This window comes from Plutella xylostella, chromosome 21, assembly GCF_932276165.1.
Source record: "Plutella xylostella chromosome 21, ilPluXylo3.1, whole genome shotgun sequence".
Taxonomy (NCBI): Eukaryota; Metazoa; Arthropoda; class Insecta; order Lepidoptera; family Plutellidae; genus Plutella; species Plutella xylostella.
The window spans coordinates 5,053,083-5,075,490 of NC_064001.1; the positions used below are offsets into that span (position 1 = coordinate 5,053,083).

General features: G+C 34.8%; 1 protein-coding gene across 1 annotated transcript in view; it reads left to right on the forward strand.

Moving 5' to 3' along the window:
* Positions 1-22,408, forward strand: part of LOC105395858 (gonadotropin-releasing hormone receptor) — a 51,214-nt gene extending 28,806 nt beyond the window's left edge. The window contains exons 2-6 of the mRNA XM_038115773.2: positions 10,994-11,688; positions 17,956-18,139; positions 19,156-19,355; positions 20,360-20,475; positions 22,079-22,408. Coding sequence (XP_037971701.2) covers positions 11,029-11,688; positions 17,956-18,139; positions 19,156-19,355; positions 20,360-20,475; positions 22,079-22,208 — 1,290 coding nt within the window. The 5' untranslated portion in view covers positions 10,994-11,028 and the 3' untranslated portion in view covers positions 22,209-22,408. The remainder of the gene's footprint in view (positions 1-10,993; positions 11,689-17,955; positions 18,140-19,155; positions 19,356-20,359; positions 20,476-22,078) is intronic.

Genomic DNA, 22,408 nt, shown 5'->3' on the forward strand with positions numbered 1-22,408 from the left:
TTAAATGTAATTTTAGAGTATCCAAACCTATTAAAATGAGTAATAATCATGAAAATAAATATAACTCGAAATAAGGACGCCATTTTGAATACCGCGAAATATGGACTCTCTACCTTACTATGGATATTAGGAAGTACCTACTACAGTGCTCCTATCACCAGTGTCGACTTAAGTTGACACGTAGGTATTCGATAGGAAAGTCACTGGATTTTTTATGCGTTTTTTTACCGACAGGCTCGCTGATCAAGATTTCATACAAATTACTATCGAATTACCCTAGTGACTTGAGTTGACAGTACGTGTGATCGCCCCACTGGTTACTATAATCATTGTGCCACGCCATGCACATCATCATCATTATCATACTGCTGGGGCACGGGTCTCCTTCCAATGAACAATGTAAATTATTATTTTGTTCGACCGATTATCTATGTCAAAGTGCGCAATTTATGTAAGTACTATCCCATCAAAAACAATACTTGTCAAAAAAACCAAGCCATCATATGGAAACACGTGTTAATTAAATTATTTAGTGCGATGACCAAGTCAATATATTTATATAAAACATTAAATATTTTTAAGATTGAGATGCGTGCGTGGATAAGACTTGGTATTACATGGATCTCACAACTTTTTACCGTAGAACAACTGAGTTACGAGACTTGGTTTTTTTGACAAGTATTGTTTTTGATGGGATCTCATTTCTTTTTGTATTTTGTAGACAGTTCTACTTTTTTTCTTTTCGGTACCTTCTAGGTACGTAGGTGCGTTAACTTAGTTTGGTAGGTACCTACCTACATAAATCGCAAACTTGAGATAAGAATCAAGAATCTTTATTTTTGGCTACGTAATGTACGTAATGAATAAACGTCACTTTGATACTTCGTACTGCATCAAATTTCCCTAATAAAATTTCAACCTTATTTTAATACACAAAGTTCATTGTACCTACATTAAGAAAATTTTACTATAAGTGGCACTGGTAGCCTGATGTGCTTTGTCCGTAGGTAGGTAATCCATCCTTTGCGGATTTAATTTGCATAACGGGAATTTTTTGCTCGATTTGGCAGGGGCACTACCGTGCGCCTATATTTACTTGGTGGGGGCACTGCCGTGTCCCCAGATATGTGATTATGAAATTATTTAAGCAGTTATGTACCTATCTAGAAAATTGAACCAAAATTGAAAAAAATTACTCGAGTTGGTACTACCGTGCCCCCAAATATTTTAGTTTTTCCTTGGTTCATACACCAAACGCTACGTATATTCCAAATTTGAAGCTTCTAGGTCTGCTAGAAGTGCCTTAGAATTTTTATGATCGGTGAGTGAGTGAGTGAGTGAGTGAGTCAGTGACAAAATTAAGAAAGTTTGACCTGCTATAATTCTTAAAAACTACTGTTTCAAATTTAATGAAATTTTAAAGATACCGTGTCTTTACAATGCGTGCATGGTTATTGAAAATTCAGTCTTCTAGTCTTCCACAACGAAGTTACAGGGGGTCGAAAATGGCCTGAATTGCTTCGAGAAAAGGATGGTACGGCCGTGCCGCTTTTTTGCTCGACTTGGTGGGGGCACTGCCGTGCCCCCAGATGTTTTCAAATCCTTTTGATTTTTTAAAATAATGTTTATGTAAGAAAAAGAAAAAAGTTGTATACATGGCGATTGTTTTGCCCAGCCTCCTCTACGCCTCTGAGACTTGGTGCCCATACCGCAAGCATAAACGCGTGCTGGATAGATTTCATATTAAATGCCTTTGTGACATACTCAACATGAGATGGTCTGATCGCGTAAGGAACCAGGCTGTGTTACGACGGGCCAACGTTGGCGGAATAGAGGCATATCTGATCAGGCGGCAGCTGCGCTGGTGCGGGCATGTCTCCCGGATGTCCACAGAGAGAGTCGCAAAACGCATCTTCTACGGCGAGCTACAGGAAGGCAAGCGGAATCAAGGCGGCCAGTTCCTGCGGCACAAAGATGTGTTAAAGCGTCACATGAAGAGGTGTGACATAGATCCGTCACACTGGGAGATGCAGGCTGAGAACCGATCAGAGTGGAGGCTCACCGTGCAGAAGAAGGTCTTTGAGTTCGAGGCAAAACGGTGAGATCTCGACGCCAAGCGTCCTCAAGGCTAGACGACCGAGAGCCATATGCTATAATGTTGTTGGAGGAGTGCTGACTTGCCGTCAATGCGGTCGCACTTTCGTCAATAAGTTAGGCTGTAACAGCCACTAGAGAGCACACGAGAGAAGCTCGCAGTCACACTGACCGAACACGGTCTGGAGAATAAATATATATATATATACCCGACCAACCTCAAATATCAACATCAACTTCGGATATAGGTACGTATTCTTCTTATGAGTGGAACTGAATTAGTTTCTGAAGAAAAACTTTAGATTAGATCGGCGTACCTGAATACTTAATACGAACGAAGGCAACTTTGAGTATTTACGATAAGGATTCAATACGAGAATAATAATGATTATACCTATGTGTATAGAAGATTCTCAATTGAGTTTGTTATTATGACTATTCATAATAATTTGTTTAAAATATTGAAAAAATTCAGCCATCAACGAGTTGAGTAAAAGATAATCGCTCCCAAAATAAATTCACAATGCTGTTATTAGAATACAAAGAAAATGAATTATTGTAACTTTCCTAAAGTTTGTGGAAAAACCCCAATGTCTTGTCTTTAATTTGGCAAACTGACACGAAGCACTTTATTTCATAAAATAAGAAAACTTGGCAAGGATAGGTACACAAAAATAATTGATTATTTTTTGTTTTACGACGCAAATTACTCGTACTTAGCGAATTTGAATTCTACATACCTGCACAGGTTTTTTTGTCATAAATAAGATAAAATGAGCCAAGTGATATATTTTATGATAGATATAATAACGTACATACATTTTACTCACGTGATAGGTCGCGAGCTGTATCGCCGTTTTTGAAAGAGTACAATGCACTGAAGTTCTTTACTGGTCGCGTCCGGCTTCGGACGGCACGTTAATCCGTGGGTCCCAGTTGCTTCTTCGGCTGCAGTCGTTAAGCCTAGTCAGAGGCCTTCGGGCGGCTTGAAAACATCTTATAGTAAGAGTAGTCGGGTTGACCACTTATCCGAAAAACCTCTCAGAACAAGCTTGCTAGTGTTGGGGTCCACCAATACGCACTGGGCCCGAATCTTTCCTTCATTGGAACGAGACCCGTGCCTCAGTAGTATATAACAGTAATAACTTGCTTGGTTGAATTTTTGCCACTAATAGGTAATCTGTTACATAGAACCACCATAGTTTTATTTAGAACTGTAGGTCATGTTCATGTAGTAATCTGGTAGTTGTGCCGCAACTTGGTTAATTTGAGTCGCAAATTAGAGGTCACGTCTACGTAGGACATACAAGTATAGGCCAGTTAACTTAATCTGACAGGTTCACGGTACTCACACAAAGGATCATACCTACGCGATTTTCCTATATAGTGTTACATATATTATGTTTAACATTCGCGACTGTCTAACGGATGAATACCAAAAATATCACGCTGTATTTTTTTAAACAGAAGCAAAAGTACTACGTCACGCCGTGCACTTAGGCCCGGGTCTCCTATTTACTCCGTAGGTCGCGTCAAGTGTCACCGCCGTAGGCCGCGTCACGATACTCACTACTTCTACACGCCAACGTCGGCGTGTGAGGGAGACCGCATCAGTACATTTCTATAGTGAGCATCGTGACGCGGCCCACGGCGCGACGCTGGACGCGACCTGCGGCGTAAATAGGAGACCCAGGCCTTATTCAGACACCACACAAGCGCGACGCACACAACGTGTCTCTATGTGTTGAACGTGCCAGCTTTCGATAACTAGACTACTAGCAATTCAAAAGTAACATCAAAATATACAGGGTGTTGCAAAAAGGGTATACTAAGACTAAACCTACGTAGGTATGCAGCATGTTAGAAGCCTGGAAATGAAAACATAGGTACTTAATGTCAAAATTAGCGGGAAAAAAAACATTTTCTCATTGGTAAGGTAATTTGCATGTATATATTATGTTGATGATAAAAAGCTAAGATGATAACGGATTTATCAATTTATTAAAATATCAAATTATAAGTAGAATGCTAAATAATTACAATCACAGTTTTATAGCCGTAGATAATAACGTAGATGACAGTTCATATAATGTTATTCTGTGTTGGCTGCGTTCACCTCAACAATATACTTCGGAACTTTACCCACTTTTACGCCCCCGCTCTCACCTTCAAAAACGTAAATATGACAACAGGAACATCACGGATAACGGTCCACCATGTAAATAATGGAATTGAAAACTTTGTCTTTATTTGATATAGTATATTAGCTTTATGCAATAATACTGCTGTGAAACCGCCCAAAAGTTGAGAATAAGCCTGCGTGAAACATTAGTTAATACTGACTCTGACCACAAGGACGACAATTAACCAAGTTTCCTGGGAAATAATTCAGTCATACATCTTAAGAGGTCCCATTAAATAGAGTTCGATATAGATGAATGAACATTGATTGGATTATGTGTAACTTACACGTTTATCCTATTATGTGGCTGTGTATAGGTACATAATATACCTAATTATGTACAAACATACATTTCTTAGAAACCAAATTTTAATAAGTGTCAAGAAAACAATGAGTGTCTTGCAATGTTGGTACCTAATCGTAACGACTCGCAAAGGAATAGCAATGTATCCCCATAACAACTCACAATAACAACTAGGACAATTTTCAATACTCGTAGGACAAAAGTTGTTCAGAATAACCCTGAGTCACCTCTGTCGGCTTAGTATACCTATCCTTTTTGCAACACCCTGTATAGAAATGCATGGCACAACGATAGTATTGTCGCGATTTCTTCGCCTTAGGCGACGGCCCCTAAGTAGATATGTTCCGCTCTCTAGAATACAAATTGGAGGACCTAAACAAATAAAGGATACGATTTCGATCACTTCAGTAAGCAATCGGAAAAAGTTGCCAACCCGCACAAAAAGTACCCCGTAAATTTGGTCGTAAATTGTGAATTTTTAGTATTCATGGTATCTACTACAGTAATAAAGTTGACCTTATTCTTATTTAAGTATTACTTACGTAAGTGAATTTTATTTATGACACAAATTCTTTACATTGATGTATATTTTGATATTATCTACTATAAGTACTTATATTATTATTATACTAGTTATATATATTAATATATTTTATACTTTTATATTTGTTTTACTTTATAATTGTGTACATATTTTTTTTAATAACATTCGTTTAAAAACTAAAGTCTGCTTTTAAAATAAGTGAAAGAACTGCTTGACCCAAGGGTACTACTAGGTGACAGAATAATGTTAAGTAGATGTGAAAGGTAGGTAAGTACTTTTTTATTTTGTCATTTGAATAACAATAAGTACTTACATAATTTAGGTAAAATACTTAAGTAGGTATAAACCTTAACGGTTAGTGTGTAAGTTAAGCATTACGAGCTGAATTGTGTAAGAAACCAACCTGTTTTGGACCAGTCCACATTTCCATTGGAAATGATCCAAGAGTATTACGGATTTTAAACCTTAAGGGGATATAAAAAGGTTCATGTGTGATGCTGCAGGGACTAACACCCCCACACATTATTGGATCTTCAAAATTTCATTTTCACATACGGAAGAGATTTAAATATATAGAGGATCTGCTACGAAACAAAAAGGAAATGTCTTTTTCCTATTTTCCGTTATATAGAGAACCGTGAAGTTTGACTTCATTTCTCATTTATTTATACACGAGAGTGAGTCTTATTTTTACGTTTTTTTTTTCTTTTCTTATTGCGTTGTGAATTTTATTTCAAAGGAATTTTGTTCCGTCTTTACTCCTTTGTAATTCTGATAAAGGCATCCCAAATTGGTTTGTTCTTCGTATAAATAAATGCATAAATTGGAGGAAGGATCATTATTTACGAAATTGTTATGAATCCCGGCTTATACTTATCCCTATTTGTTTACCCCTTTTTAGGGTTCCGTAGCCAAAATGGCAAAAACGGAACCCTTATAGTTTCGTCATGTCCGTCTGTCCGTCTGTCCGTCTGTCCGTCTGTCACAGCCGATTTACTCGGAAACTATAAGTACTACAGTGATGAAATTTGATGGGAATATGTGTTGTATAAACCGCTACAAAAATATGACACTAAATAGTAAAAAAAAGAATTGGGGGTGGGGCCCCCCATACATGTAACTGAGGGATGAAATTTTTTTTTTCGATGTACATACCCGTGTGGGGTATCAATGGAAAGGTCTTTTAAAATGATATAAAGTTTTCTAAAAATCATTTTTCTTAAAGTGAACGGTTTTTGAGATATCAGCTCTCAAAGTCGTAAAAAGTATGTCCCCCCCCCTCTATTTTTATAACTACGGGGTATAAAATTCTAAAAAAAATAGAGGTGATGCATGCTAATTAACTCTTTCAACGATTTTTGGTTTGATCAAAGTATCTCTTATAGTTTTTGAGATAGGTTGATTTAACTGTAAATTATATTTGCTGCTACGGAACCCTTTGTGCGCGAGCCCGACTCGCACTTGGCCGGTTTTTATAAATAATCAAATAGGAGAGTCACATATATAGGATGTTGTAAAAACGTCTCGTCTCGTAAGTAAAAGAGCTCTGTTTTTCAACCTGGTGATTGTGTTTTCTATACTTTAACCGTTAAAAAATACTTTAACTATCTATACTAAACAGTAACTAAGTTTCCATAAAAAGCTATTTTTTCACGATTTTATAAAATAAACGTTTTTTGGAATAACGAGCTGAAGCTTACTAATACTACTTTTGAATCAGCTTGTATTTAAAAGATAGTGCATCGAAAAATTGTGAGGCTCATTGCAAAATTGGTTAATGAAAACAGTCACCGATACACATTACTACACAGTTAGAGATAGGCTGGCACAATCTAACAAAATATAGACTGAAACTATAACAGCTTAAACCCAAACTTACATACCAACATACCATAGTCATACCGTAATTTTCGCTAGCATATATTCGAGTAAAAACCGAGTGGCAGAATGTCCAAGTATAGACTCTGATTGCTGCCAATCTAAATTAAGTTTGTGTGATAGGCATACATGATTTGAGTTAAGCACTGGACACACTGCCAGCTAGCGAAGCGAACGAGTCATACGGGCGATCATGGTTTTTCTCTTTACTACTTCAGATACCGTACCTCCACTGACCCATTACCATCTAACAATCCATTAGCAGTAAGGCTCGCCTAACATTTGTCAGACGTTACGTCAGATTTGACAAGTGATTGCTAATCCGTCACTGGTGGTACGTCAGCTGAGGTATGTATAGAGATAAACGATGTTCGCATCGCTAATGTTCGGTGGTGGTAACCCAACAGTTCAAACATGTGATATAGCGACTATCCTCAAACGCTAGTTAGCAGTGCGCCCTGCGCTTTAATGAATTTGAATGCATGTGAGCGGCTATGTGGTCTGTGCCACGTTTGAAGGCCAGAAATAACTGAATTATTAGAAGTACATACCATAAAGTGGAATTGAATCGTTCACCCTGAAGCCAATTAAATGAAATTTAAAATAACATAAGCGAAAAAAATATGATCATATTAAATGAATCAAATGTTGTTGCTTATAAACAAGCCGCTAGCTGGAGAAATAAAAAAATCGTAAAAAATTTTTAGCTACGTAACTTTTTATAGTTGATGCCGATGGTTGATTTTTGTTATCACGTTTCTAAACCTCGTAGAAAAAATAAATAAAATGACAAGCTGAGTCACCCTTTTTCGGCATACTACATCGCTTTTGCAACAACCTGTATATAGACACAAATTGCGGTCTTATCGTGTAAAGTGACGACTTGAAACTACACCAGAAGCACATGTTTCAACATCGTTCCCCGAATACGTAATTCCAATCAGCAATGTTTGACGACAAACTCAGAGAGATAACTTTTAGGCTCGCCTTTGTAAGTAGACATACGTATAAATAAAAATTTACGTGAAATTTTCCTTGAGCTCGTTAGGATTACAATTTATTACATTGTTTTTGTTTGATCTTGAAAATCTGATCTCATATTCATAAATCTAGGCTCATGTTTCTGACTTTTGCCGAAAAGGATTTTTATCTTAAGTATAAATGGGAGAAGTTTGAAGCTTAATTTTATAAAAGAGTTTATCCTTGTTTGGGTCGTTTTTTTCCAAAATACCAAAAGTCGTAAATCAAAAGTTGTTTATATTGACCCCATGGATCACCCCTTTGGGCTTAATATACCCCTTTTAACCCTCGACGGACTAAGAGGGGTGTTATAAGTTTAACGTGTCTGTGTATCTGTCTGTAGTAGCGTAGCCCCAAAAATACTGAACCGTAGTTTGTTTGGTTTTTAGGATCGTTGGTAATTTAACCCCGAGTGCCTTTTGCCATGATTCATGAAAATTGGTTCAGCAGTTCAAATCTTTTAGTGTAGAATGTCGGGGTTTTTTAACGTTGGTTAGGTAATTTATACAAGCATCTAAATGTATCTTTTTTTAGGGTTCCGTAGCCAAAATGGCAAAAACGGAACCCTTATAGTTTCGTCATGTCCGTCTGTCCGTCTGTCCGTCTGTCCGTCTGTCACAGCCGATTTACTCGGAAACTATAAGTACTACAGTGATGAAATTTGATGGGAATATGTGTTGTATGAACCGCTACAAAAATATGACACTAAATAGTAAAAAAAAGAATTGGGGGTGGGGCCCCCCATACATGTAACTGAGGGATGAAATTTTTTTTTTCGATGTACATACCCGTGTGGGGTATCAATGGAAAGGTCTTTTAAAATGATATAAAGTTTTCTAAAAAACATTTTTCTTAAAGTGAACGGTTTTTGAGATATCAGCTCTCAAAGTCGTAAAAAGTATGTCCCCCCCCCTCTATTTTTATAACTACGGGGTATAAAATTCTAAAAAAAATAGAGGTGATGCATGCTAATTAACTCTTTCAACGATTTTTGGTTTGATCAAAGTATCTCTTATAGTTTTTGAGATAGGTTGATTTAAGCTACGGAACCCTTTGTGCGCGAGCCCGACTCGCACTTGGCCGGTTTTTTACATTTAATACATTTTTTTCCGAATTGAATGACGATTCAATTGAGTTACCTCACAATACTCATACCGGGCACAAATTAAAATATTAATGTTTACTTTAGCCTGTAGCAAATAGTTCTTTGAGAAAGCTCCCCGTAGCTTTACGTCAACGTCACTGAATAAAGGTTGTTTCCACGTGCCCAGCTGCATACTGAGACTATAAAAGCTTTCTTTAAATCTCGCATTTGGTTTTAACTTTTAAGTTGACGCAAGAAAGGTTAGTATTGCTCAATATATGTTTTGAGCCCACAGAAGATGAAAAACGCTCAGTGAGCTAGAATTCCGAGAACAAGTTGTTGTTTCTTAGTTCCTTCACGTTTCTAACATAAAAAATATAAATATTAAAACTAGGGATTTCAAATCTGTGATAACTATGTCAGGTGTAAATAAGAAAGCTTTTAATAATTTCAATTGCATTTATTTTTACAATGCCACCACCTGAAAATGCATATATAGCTACTTGCTTAGTGACGTGATCAACAAATTTTGTCAACCAAGACTTTTACCTAACGCTTAACGTATTTAAAATTGTATTTAAATCAAATTTTAAATACATTTTGTACTGACTGAAAGACGTTTGTCAGGAACTAAATACGTTTATCGTTTGGTGAAATAAAAGTTGTTTGTATAATAACCCCTGAGCTACCCCCATAACTCACCGAAACTTTTAAAACGAAAAATCTTCAGAATGACCAGTATTTTTTTGGTTTACCACTTCTTTACGACCATTTTAACTGTTATTTATGTATTTATGTATAACTAAGAAACAGGACAAATACAAGTTCATTAAGTCGAATTTATAGATCATTGACTTTAAAAAATATGTCTAGTTCAATAAACATTAAATATTTTTTATTTATGAATGTTTATAAATATATTACAGTTCTTCGAACTAGCCCGTAGCTCAAATGAACTTGGGGTGAAAATTCTTGTTAAAATAAGTGAATATTCTAAGCCCGTTACAAATAACTTACATTGTTCGCGGTCCCATGTGTCACTGGTAAAGTATACTAAAGGAATTTTAGCTTCAGACAAAGATATTTTAATAAGAACTAGATGGAGTGTCGCTGCAGCGAATAACACCTCACTTCTACCACTGAGCACTTATTTTGTATTAGTTTTGACGACCGAATGGCGTAGTGGTTAGTGACCCTGACTACTGAGCCGAAGGTCCCGGGTTCGATTCCCGGCTGGGGCAGATATTTGTTTAAACACAGATATTTGTTCTCGGGTCTTGGGTGTTGATATTTATATTTAGTATCTATCTATCTATGTATTCTTGTAGATATATCACATATTATATTATTATTATTACTTCTACCACTGAGCACTTATTTTGAATTAGTTCGGTTATAAGATTTGTGACTTAATTCATTAGTACTATGGTTTTCATTAGGTTGAACTTAAAACGGTTAGACAGTAAATAAAATGCGGCCAGTTCATTGCTTTTGTTTTTGTATGTTACTAACCATCAGATCTTGTTCGTATATCGTTCAGGCTTCAGAGTATTACAGTTTTAGATGTAGGTGCGTGTAGGTAACCGCACGATTCATTTGTTCACCGGAGTCAAGTGTTCTATCTTTGAGTTTCCGACTTAAGTAGATAAGTTTCGCTTACGCCATTTGAATTAATAACAAAATAGTATAAACACTCCAGCATAGAGGTAGAAGAGGAAAATTTCTGAAATTTTCATGAATAATACCAGACTTAACCCGGTTGTAACTAGCACGCTATGGTCGATTTTCTACAATCAGTTAGGTATGATTCTTTGCGGAAATTTATAGACAAATATTTCGATAAATTGTTTGAATCATATAAATGAAACAATATTTTCTTTGTTACAGGAGTAAATGGAATCATCTGAGACATATGTCCAAATATGGGGCTCGTCGGCAACAATACCACATCATTGCAAGACCTGCATTCTAGCGAGCTTTCCCTGTACCGAGAGTTCTCTCCGAACGAACATTTAGGGATATTGGAAATCGAAGCATGGCCTATAGAACAATGTATAGAGAGAAATCTGCTCAATTTAACAAAAGGAGACGCAAACCAGCTCTTTATATACAACGGGACAAGACTGATGTGCGTGGAACACGCTCCACTATTAACAAGAAGTACAATCATACGCGCGAGTGTGCTATGTGTAATGGCCGTGTTATCTTTTTTCGGTAATTTGGCAACAATAATAAGCATCAAAAGGAAGCGATGTAGAGGGCGGGCGAGGCCATCGTGGACAGCAATATATAGTTTGATATTTCAATTAAGTATAGCGGATTTATTAGTGACAGTGTTTTGTATAGCCGGTGAGGCGGCTTGGTCGTTTGCAGTGCAGTGGTACGCGGGTGATGTTGCGTGCAAATTGTTCAAATTCCTGCAGATGTTTGCATTGTATTTGAGCACGTTTATCCTAGTGTTGATTGGCGTGGACCGATGGCTGGCCGTGCGGTATCCTATGAAGAGTATGGCCACGGCGACGAGGAGTGGGAGACTAGTCATTACTGCTTGGACCCTGAGCTTCTTTCTCAGCATTCCACAGGTAATATTAGTTCTCAAGATTATACGTATCAACCTTTATAATGTATTTTAAACTTGTATTTGTGTCTGTAATTTGTAAGCTTCTTCTATATCATAAACTATATAATAAGGCCACGTTAAACCGGAGGAATTAGGAGTTCATGTTGAAGTTACACCGGTTCAATAGCGTATTTCGCGATTTTTTATCCAGACTACCGCGATCACCCAACAAGCAGGGGTCCGGATTAGCGTGACCCTACTGTATAGGTCACGAAAATGCTCTAAAATGCTTCCCTGCTGGCAACGGGAACTTCACTGATGAAAGCACATCCTGCAGATAAAATAATATGAAACAGCTGTTGCTTTTTCATTGCTTGCTTTTTAAAAATAATATTCATGTGACAGCTGTTTTATTTAATTCATAAATTTCAAATATGTTTCCTAAGTAGTTTATTACACATAGATTATGGCTATTTTTTATAAAAATGTAACATAATCGCACTCTAAGATATTTCAAACGTTAAATATTCTCCTAGTAATAGTAGTTAATATCAAGGAAGGAAGTTTAATTTCTTTAAACTAAAGCAATCAAAAGTTTGCACCTTGATAGCTTTTATTACGATGCCGGCACTCTTAATTAGTGTGTATTTAGAGGTATTTTCAAGAGCAATTATTTCTATTTTAGGGTTCCGTATTCGTACTGTGAGCATACAATATTATAATTATAACATTACATTAGGGATTCGACGCAGAGTGGCCAAACAAATTCTTTATAGTTCCGTCATGTCTGTTATGTTATAATGTTATAAACACTCACACCTTGTACTAATGTCCTCCCTTGCGGGGTAGGCAGGTGTGCATTGCTGCACCTATGTCTGTCTGACACTCAAAAAGTCGGTTGCCAAATGCCTGTCAGGTAAGTTTTCATAGATATTGATGATTGAATTGGATTGGTCAATTCAAGCATCTAACCTGTAAACTTCAGCGTAGCGGTAGATTTTACTAACTACTACCCACTCGGCCCGGTTGTCAAATTATTTTGGATTAAGATAGAATGTTACTTTTGTTGAGCTTAAAACCTTCAACCTAAAAGTGGTCTGTTTTCCTCATCGCTTCCGTATTCTAATTTTTTATAAGATTAAGTGGCAGAACCTCTGACTATGAATCGGATTAGTACTTGGCCATTTTTTTGGTTGAATAATTCTAGCAAAAGTCTGCCCTTGGTTGAGTAAATGAGAGTCAATTTCTTACGCAGAAACTTTTTCCCTCGTCTATATTTTGTGTTATAAATAGTTATAATACATAACTACTACTGACGATACAGGGGGAAATTTAATTACTGAGCTTTCCGAACCATATTCAGAATTTTTGATACGAGAATTACTTACCTGTCAGAATTTAAATATTGAAATGTATTTCAAAATTGAGTGAATAGGAATGTAAATACGTTACACAATGATATTTGCATGCTCCAAGGAACGGTATTCTTTGACTTTCGTAAATAAAGGCATAACACACTATTGCGTATATTTTAAAGTATACAAACTTCGATATACTACGATGTGAAAAATCCTTATCTAGAAGCCAAGCTTACAGTCAGGGAAAACTCGCAGGGTATTGATGTAAAACAGCTGAAACAGCGAGAGACCAACGTAAAATATTCCTATTTAATTTCAAGATAAGATTGTACTTTGTTTCAAACGGACACTTCAATTCACCTGCTAAGCTTGGAGTTCAAAGCATTCCAGTGCTGGAGAAGACTTAACTCTGATTTGCTGTGGAATTCTGTAGAAGCTGCATTTGGGACAGGTGACTAGTAGTCGGCACATTGTACCACTACTGCCTACCACTCGAGCACTTCGTTTTAGACAGATGTTCAACGAGTAGTTTAACATAATATTTGGCCCATTCCTAAGACATCTGTTGAACGTGTCTTAATAATTTTGGCTGGGAGGGACTAATAATAGAATAGAATAGAATAGAATAGAATACTCTTTATTTTGCACCATTAAAAACACATTACAATTCACAACTTATATACATAACATAGTACAAAAAAGGCGGCCTTATTGCTTAAAGCAATCTCTACCAGACAACCTATAATATACATCATCGTTTCTGTTATTGTAAAAGTTGTGTATGCAACGTTCACATAATATCATTTATTTAAAACGTTTTATTGCACACATACAAACAAAGGTAAATATTACAGAGTTACACATTAAGAAATATTAGAGAAATGTATCAGTAAAGCAGTGACTCCAATATTTCTCAGACGTCGTTTAAACGCAAATGGTTTCATATAGGTATTTTCTTATTTTTTTATGAACGTTAATATTTTACAAAGCAGGTACAACTTTGTAAAAGTTTGTCTTTGTGTCATAATTCAGCTAAACACTGAAATACATTAAAAACTTACCCCCTAATTCATAGAAAAGTTACAGAACGTTTTAACTAATAAACTGTTTTGTCCCTCTCCGACAAAGAAAAATTATTTCTTTGACAGAGAGGGACTAAACAGTGTATTAGTTAAAACGTCTTGTAACTTTTCTATGAATAAGGGGGTAAGTATTTGCTGCGTTTATGTTTTTAATATTAAAGGCGCATACTTTAAAAACGCCTGCGCAGCGCATGTTTGTCGCAAATTGGAAAACAATCTATACTCGCAAACTTGATACGGAAAAATCACCCGTATTGAATTATCGATTTAAAACTTCAGTAACTTTCGTCATGGTTTATGGGATGAATTTATAATAAGATATAATATATAAAAGAATTTATATACTTTAAAATAATACTTAACTTACGTTTAGGTGACTCAGCAACCTTAAACATTGATTACTCATTACGAAGCTATGGGCTCCTTATTTTCCTGCGCAACATACAAAAAATAAACACAGATGTAGTTATTGTACTCATTAAGTAGACATATTTTCATAGTCTGGCATTGTCGTGAATAATTAGGACTTTTGTTAAAATAATTTCACAGCTAGGCACATACCAGAAAAAAAAACACCTGTAATGGTAATTCGATACGTGTGATCCTAAATTTGCATTTTTTATGCCATAATGTAAATTTTTCTTGACAAGCCTAGGTATATCTTTGTATAAGTATAAAAATTTGTGTCCTTGGTAATTGATATTGAATTGTATGTATTATTATTGGTAAGCGAATTCGATTTGACTTGAATATGTAAAATTGTGCTAAATTCAAGTAAATGCTTCTGAAAATTACTATGGACATACACAATGCTGCCAAAACAAACAATTGAGTAATTCCCAAATAATGTGGCAAACGGTCGGCAAACCGATGATTCGGGATATTAATGAATACACGTACAATGATAGGTAGATCAAATATGAGAGAACTTATACCTCTTAATTCAAATCATTTTTACATGAACAATTTAGTACCTATTAGGTCAATGTCAATCTAATGTTGGTACTTATATTTATTTTACTACATAATTTTGAGTACCTTTTTTACATCAGTGAAAACTCTTCACATTATTATGTTTAGAACAGTATATTATTATATATATTATATTATATAATATAACGCAGTTAGTATAAAAAAATATATTTTAGTTTCTTGGGAAATGATAAATATAAACTTTTACGAGAAAAAATATAGTTTTGTGGTTAACACTAGTCGTGTCATTGAACATGAAAAAATATAAATACTTTAACTTTTCTGTTGGTTTTATCTAAAAACATATTGTATGATTTCTGTGTAATTTTATATTCATCTATACCAAGAAGGCCCCATAGTAACTAGCCTTAGTGGAATCTTTGATTTTATGTAAAAACATATTGTATGATTTCTATGTTATGATATATTCATGTTTTCCAAGAAGGCCCCATAGTAACTCGCCATAGTGGAATCAAACATAATATATAATTAAGAACTCTATATACCTATACAGTATTTATGTTAAAAAGGGTATAAAGTAGATAAGATACCGGATGTTTCTCAGCTTTTCATTGTGAAGAACTTTTGGATAGAATATGCTAATAGATATGAATTTATATTTTTGTTTTTCCATAGAAACTTTGTTACGTGATTGTAAATAAATAAATAATTCCTGTAGTTATATTACGTTGCTCTTGCATGGTAACTAAACCTTCTCGAATATTTCTACCTTATCAAGTACTTTTGCTACTTGTTACTGAATAAATGAGATCTTTTTTTGGCGCGCAAAATCTTATTTGATATAATACGGTAAAATTACGTTTCGTTTGTAAGGAAATGTTGTAGGTTTTCATCTTTTTCTGGAATAGGCTTACATCCCACTTAGTGTAGTATAATAAGTGGGACTTCAAAAGAATACCTATAAAATATATTACTCATATGAAATACGGAACTATTTTTTGTATCATTTTAATGGTGTACGTACTTCCCAATTAACTGTCGGAGATATAAAGTAAATGGGATTCTTGCCTCCGAAACTGGGATGAATCGCTAGTGTTTATAATCCTAATATCTCCCATAGTATTATTAGCTCCTCTTTTTACAGTAAATAACTATTTTTTTTGTATAAAAATTATTGAACGATATCGACGCTTCTTTTATATTTGTTAATATATTAGACGTTTTATGTTATAAGCCTGGGTCAATGGTCAAATGACTTAATGTATACTTATATACCAAAAAATCCCGCAACAGCAAAAAAGCTCATTTTTATTATAAGAAAATACATTTGAATGTAAGTCCAAGAACGAGAAAGGAAGATTTAACTTTATGAGATGGGTTGACATTAAGAGGGCACTTAAGGAGGCGAGATCGGCAACATTAGTGGATTCTGGAACTAATTACATTGCGCTATTAAACTATGTGAGTTATGTACGGTGGCCTGCGCCTAAAAGTATTCAGGCGGAGTTTTTAAAATAGCGATCTCAAGCTCACATGCTGCTCAAGCACATCCACATAAACACCACTGCTACACACATCACAGATAACACGTCCCCGGATTTATAACATATGTAGCTGGTCCCTTCATCATCAGGGATCACTATTTTAAAAACTCCGCCTGTATACTTTTAGGCGCAGGCCACCGTACATTGCGCTATTATACTGTGAGTTATGTTGCTTAATTTTCTGCATTAAATAGGGTAAGATTTCATCAATGACGTCCCTGTGCCTAGTGTACTTATCGTGAACTTTTCGGATTCGGAAAGATTTTCGAATTCAAAGTCTACTGAATTTGACACAAAGGACATTGGGCATTTTGTGTGGCAATTTGCGCCGCTTTTTAAAAAGGCGCGAACATAAACCAAAATAATTTTAAATCATATTTTTAATATTCTGTAGTTATTTTAATTCAAAACAATGGGAAAAGATACATTATATTAAATTTAATGGTGACTTTTTCGTTGTAGGTAAATTACGTAGGTAATAAATTTTTCTAATTATTTACGTTTCCCCATTGTTTTGAATTAAAATAACTACAGAATATTAAATCTAGTTTGTAAATGATTTAAAAGTATTGTGGTTTATGATCACAAATTTTCATAAAAGCGAGGCAAAAACGCCCGATGTCCTTACTTCGTATTTAATTATTACACTCACGGGCAAAGAAAATTATTACTTCACTCCGAAAAAACTATCTTAATGACGCCTTCTGCAATATTTAAGTGCATTTATCGGCGCATCAGAATATTACCAACTAAAAGCATAAGTACATAATATTTTGTTCAAATTTCCTATTGAATGTTTAAAAAACTGACGCCATTTTGGTGTCTGTATTTTGTAAGTGGAACTGTTTCTTTGCCCGTGAGTGTATTTCGTTTTGACTTCGCTGTAGGACCCCTGGTCTATCTTTTCGAAATATTAAACAGCTATAAATATACAGAGTGACTATAACTATTTGTTTCCTTTCTGGTATTTTCCAGACCTATACAATTAAGTTTAATGAAATTATCCAAAGAATATTATTTTGGGTATCTAGCCGTAGGCTTCGAACTTAATTGGTAATGGCAACCTTTTATTCAGAAATACTTCGAAGAGAAAAAGCGCAAAATTTCATAAATATTTTTAACCTCATGCCAAAAATATCCGAAACCAACATTAGGTACTTTGAAGCCACAGGGTGATAAAATAAGGCCAGGTTTTTTTGATCCGTAGTCAACTTTAACAATAAGTCAAGTCACTTGTCACTTGGCATGACCTATAAATTTTGTTTGAGCTATAGTTGAGTTAACTACGGATAAAAAATACCAATACCTACCGATATTTTGCAAAATAAAACCGTAATTTATTATTGAACTAACTCATTTTCGTTTGTTTCAGGCGGTTATATTTCGAGTAGCGAAAGGTCCGTTCGTAGAAGACTTCCACCAGTGTGTCACACACGGGTTCTATACGGCAAGATGGCAGGAACAAGCATATACTACTTTATCACTAGTTTTTATGTTTATACTGCCTTTATTAATACTAGTTTCTACGTATGTTTCTACAGTTTGGACTATTGCCCGTGAGTGTTTATTAGTGCATGTTTTTTATGTTTTTAACCCTACCTAATAAAGAAACGTATCTAAAATAGCGGATCTAGCCCATTCTAGTATGTGTCTGTCGATTATCGAGGTTTCTACATACTAACGGACCGCCATTTTATATTTGTTTCTTCATTTTATTTTCATTAAAAGTACATAGAAGGTAATTTAATTATAATCCACACGAATTCCGAATATTTTTTGTTCTATGGCTATTGGAAATTCCGTAATTAATTCGTTCAAAGAGCACGATACCTAAATTATCAGAAACTTTCTCCCTAATTGATACTTATTGAAACTGATAATTGATCATTACATAATAGGTATAACCTCAAAAACCACGCTGAAGTTGTTTAGTCGGAAACTATTCGTGCCTAATTGCTTCGATATTATCCAAAGACATCACATACTCGTATTTCAGTCGGTACTGGGTACCTACCAATTTCTAGTTCCTAGAAAACATTTCTCAGAATTACGGCGTTTGACGAAAACTTTGGAGGTTAAAGGACAACATAATAAGTTTGAGATGTGTAATTTAGAAGTTGACGGGTACATTATAATGAGGCCAAAAATATCAAGAAAAAATACCTATGCTGTAATACAGGATGTTGTAAAAAATACCTATGCTGTAATACAGGATGTTGCAAAAGTGTAGGTATTAAGCTGGAAACTGATCACTCCCCTCGTCATTTTAAACAACTTTTGTTATATGACTTTTTAAAATGTGGCAAAAAAAACATCTGTTCAAACTATACATATAGCTAGGTATAATATGTAAAAATAAGAGTGTCCAAAAATAACAATATAAAGAATAAAAATATATTTATGCGAATGTCACCAAGTAATTTATAATGGCCACTTTTCACAACAGCTCTTAGGGATCTCTAGATCTAGATCTAGAGGGGGTTTTTAAAGTAACAGTCGAATGGTGCTCAGAAATATTTTCAATATGCACTAAGTCAAAAGTTTCAAATGTAATAAAAGTACTTTGTTTCAGAAAGTGAAAAGGTTTTCAAGCCTGAAGTAAGAACTCACGAGAAGTTCCTGACTCCAGACATGAATAGGAAAAGACTGATAGATCGAGCTAAGATGAAGTCCCTGAGGATGTCTGTGGCAATTGTCGCTGCGTTCTTGATATGGTGGACACCCTACTATGTGATGATGATCATTTTTACATTCCTCAATCCTGATAGAAACGTGAGTTACTTTATTGTTTTTTTATAGTTACCAAACAGTAAATTTAAGTAAATATTGTACCTAGTCATGTAAGATAACGATTGGTTAAAAATAATTTTTCACTTTGCTAATTGGATTATTATAATATTAATTTAAAATAAAAATACTTTAGGTACGTACAAAATTGTACTACCCACAATCAAATTAATTATTGTGGTGCATAGCATAAACCAAGTAAAAAATATTCATAATTAATTTAATTTGAATCAGAACACAATCGCAATTCGCACTGAATCATGTTGCGGGCTACGTTTGATTTATGAATGATTGGAATTATTTTTCAATTAGGTAATTTTTTTCTGCTATTTGTTTATTTTTACATATTTGATGTTATGTTACTTAATACAATTCAAACACTGCTATCCGAAACATCCAGATTAAGGACGCTATTCACCATTATACAGAGTGTTGAAAAATATGTAAAATGGTGAATAACCCGAAATGTTTAATCAGGGGGTCATTCTGGACCACTTGTATGCTTAAAATAATTGCTTTTGAAAAGCTAGTGTATGTTAAAATACGAACGAAAGAAGAATATATAATTAAATCAGTAGTTATTGATTCTAAGGCTAGGTCAGTGCCTTGAAATTACTAGTCAGTGGGCACCAATAACTCCTCAGAACGAGTTGTCCTTCATACAGTGTGCAATATTGAGTCTTATTATATTGAATAGAATATTCATTAACTTTAAAATTTTTGGTAATTTTGAAGCAGAGCCGCAAATCTGCCAAATTTTTGATATGTCAATTGGTTGAGGAAATGACATATTTGACAATTACCTAATTGGTAGGCATGTCATTTCCTCGTGTTTAAATTAAACTACTATGTCAATAGCATAGTAGTTTAATTATTCATCTAAAAAAATTCACTAGACTTCGGGCCCAGATGGATCAGTGATAATGTTTTACCCTGTAAAACGATTCTTTTGGGACTGTGACTTTTATTTCTTTAATATTTATTTTCAGCAAAGCGAAGATCTTCTCTCGGGGATTTTCTTCTTTGGAATGTCCAACAGCCTAGTCAACCCAGTAATTTATGGAGCATTCCATTTGTGGCCGAAGAAAAAAGCCAACAGAGACAGGTATAGTAAAATAATTAAATTTTAAAAGAATACCTTAACTTAGTATAACAATGTAGAAATAGATTTCTCCGGGAGCTTTTTTAGAATTTTCCACCGGAATTTCGGTATAAAAAGTACCCAATATCCTACTCTGGGGTCCCAGCAATACCCGATGAAATTACATCAAACAACGTCGTAGCTTCCAGTTGTCAGTCCGGTTAAAATACAAAAAGTTAGCCTTGCGTTTAACCTTAAAACCGTTTTTTTAGAAACTGAATAAAACTGTAATGATATTGTATAGATCTAAATATAAAACAAGAGCCTATCTATTTGATTAATAACACTTGAATTAACGTAGGTAACCAACAGAAACTGAAGTTATAAGTACTTAAATTTTAATTCGTACAGTTTATAAGGGCCTTAGAGCTGTTCTTTGTTGAACAAGCACTAAATGAAATAGAATTTTCAGTAACTTAATCATTAAATTTAATCCAGGAACATAAAAGCCATTTGAATAATCGCTCAAGTTCAAATAAGTGCTTTAACAAGGCATTGTTATCCACTTTGAGGCAACATCTCGCCTATAACTTCGGTCGAAGTATTCTGTTCTATTCTCTACGAGGGTGTTGGTGCATGCACCTCGCTCTTTCGAATGGAATCTTTGGGCTTTGTGTATCCCTTTTAAGTACTTTAAAACCATGTAGGTTTTAAATTTATATTGTATGAATGTATTAATTTTAGTTCAAACCAAGTTAACCACCCTGACTCTTATAACTCAGAAGGTAATTAATTAAACCTTTTTAAGGTGCTGAATTCTTAATAGTGCAGTTTACATTTTTTCAAGAAAGTTTTTTCCCTTGGTTTTAATGAATAGCTCTTCCGTTTCTTGGGTAAGCAATTAGGCACATTTCACTGGGATAAATAGGCAGTGTGAAGGAACTGTTCCAAACACTTATTACAAAATGCAAGGACCTTTAATTTGAATACCAAAACGTTACTAAAGGTTAGAAATTTTGGAGAAAATTACATTAATTAATTTATTATGTGATTTCTAAGATACAAACAGTCTCTTTGATATACATTAGAAACAAACATGCCTGGAAAATAATGCGTCTAATGTCTGTACCTACCTACTTCGTCCATTTAAATAATTTTATGTTCAAGTTTCAAAGCACTCGTTAAATTTACATTGTTATTATAAATTTGTGTTAGGTTACATCCATATTATTTAAAATATAAGTATAAGATAAAATAAGCAGACAGGTTTGATAAACAATTTGTTTTTAATATTTTGGTAAGATTCCAAATCTATATTTTTTATTAGGTAGGTATGTGACCATTTCATTTTCCTTCTAATGTTATTTATAAACGTGAACTAACATATACATGACTAAGTAATGTTATTAAGAAAGTTGTAAAGCTGGATGGATGGATGTTTGTTACTCTCCCACAAGAAAACGGCTCGACCAATTTTAAGAAATTTGGTTTGTTGTTTCTTACATCCTGGACAAAAAAATAGACTACCCAAGATTCTCCTAGGCGATTGAATCTTTTGAGGCAAAGAAAAAAAGAAAAGCTTGCGGGAAAAAATTGATTTGAATAACAAAAACGTCTTTTATTTCAGGGAGTCTGGTGCCCAACAAGTGTCAGTGTTCAGGCGGGGAGACCACAACTCGTCAGTTCGCCTGACCACAGTGCGATCCCTGCGGTCCTCCGCCAAATACTCCAACGGACAAAACATCAGCCTCTTATAACGATTGAAGAAGATAACATTTAAATAGTGACCTGTTACTTATAGTATAAATAAACTGCGACAGTGTTAGGATAAGTTTTATCTAGTGCTGGAAAAGAATATACCTCAATCAATTGTTAAATTGCTTTTAAGCTAGTTGTAATTAGACTAGGGTTGTGTGAGTACGGCGTACAATTAAAAATAAAATGAATGTTAAATTTG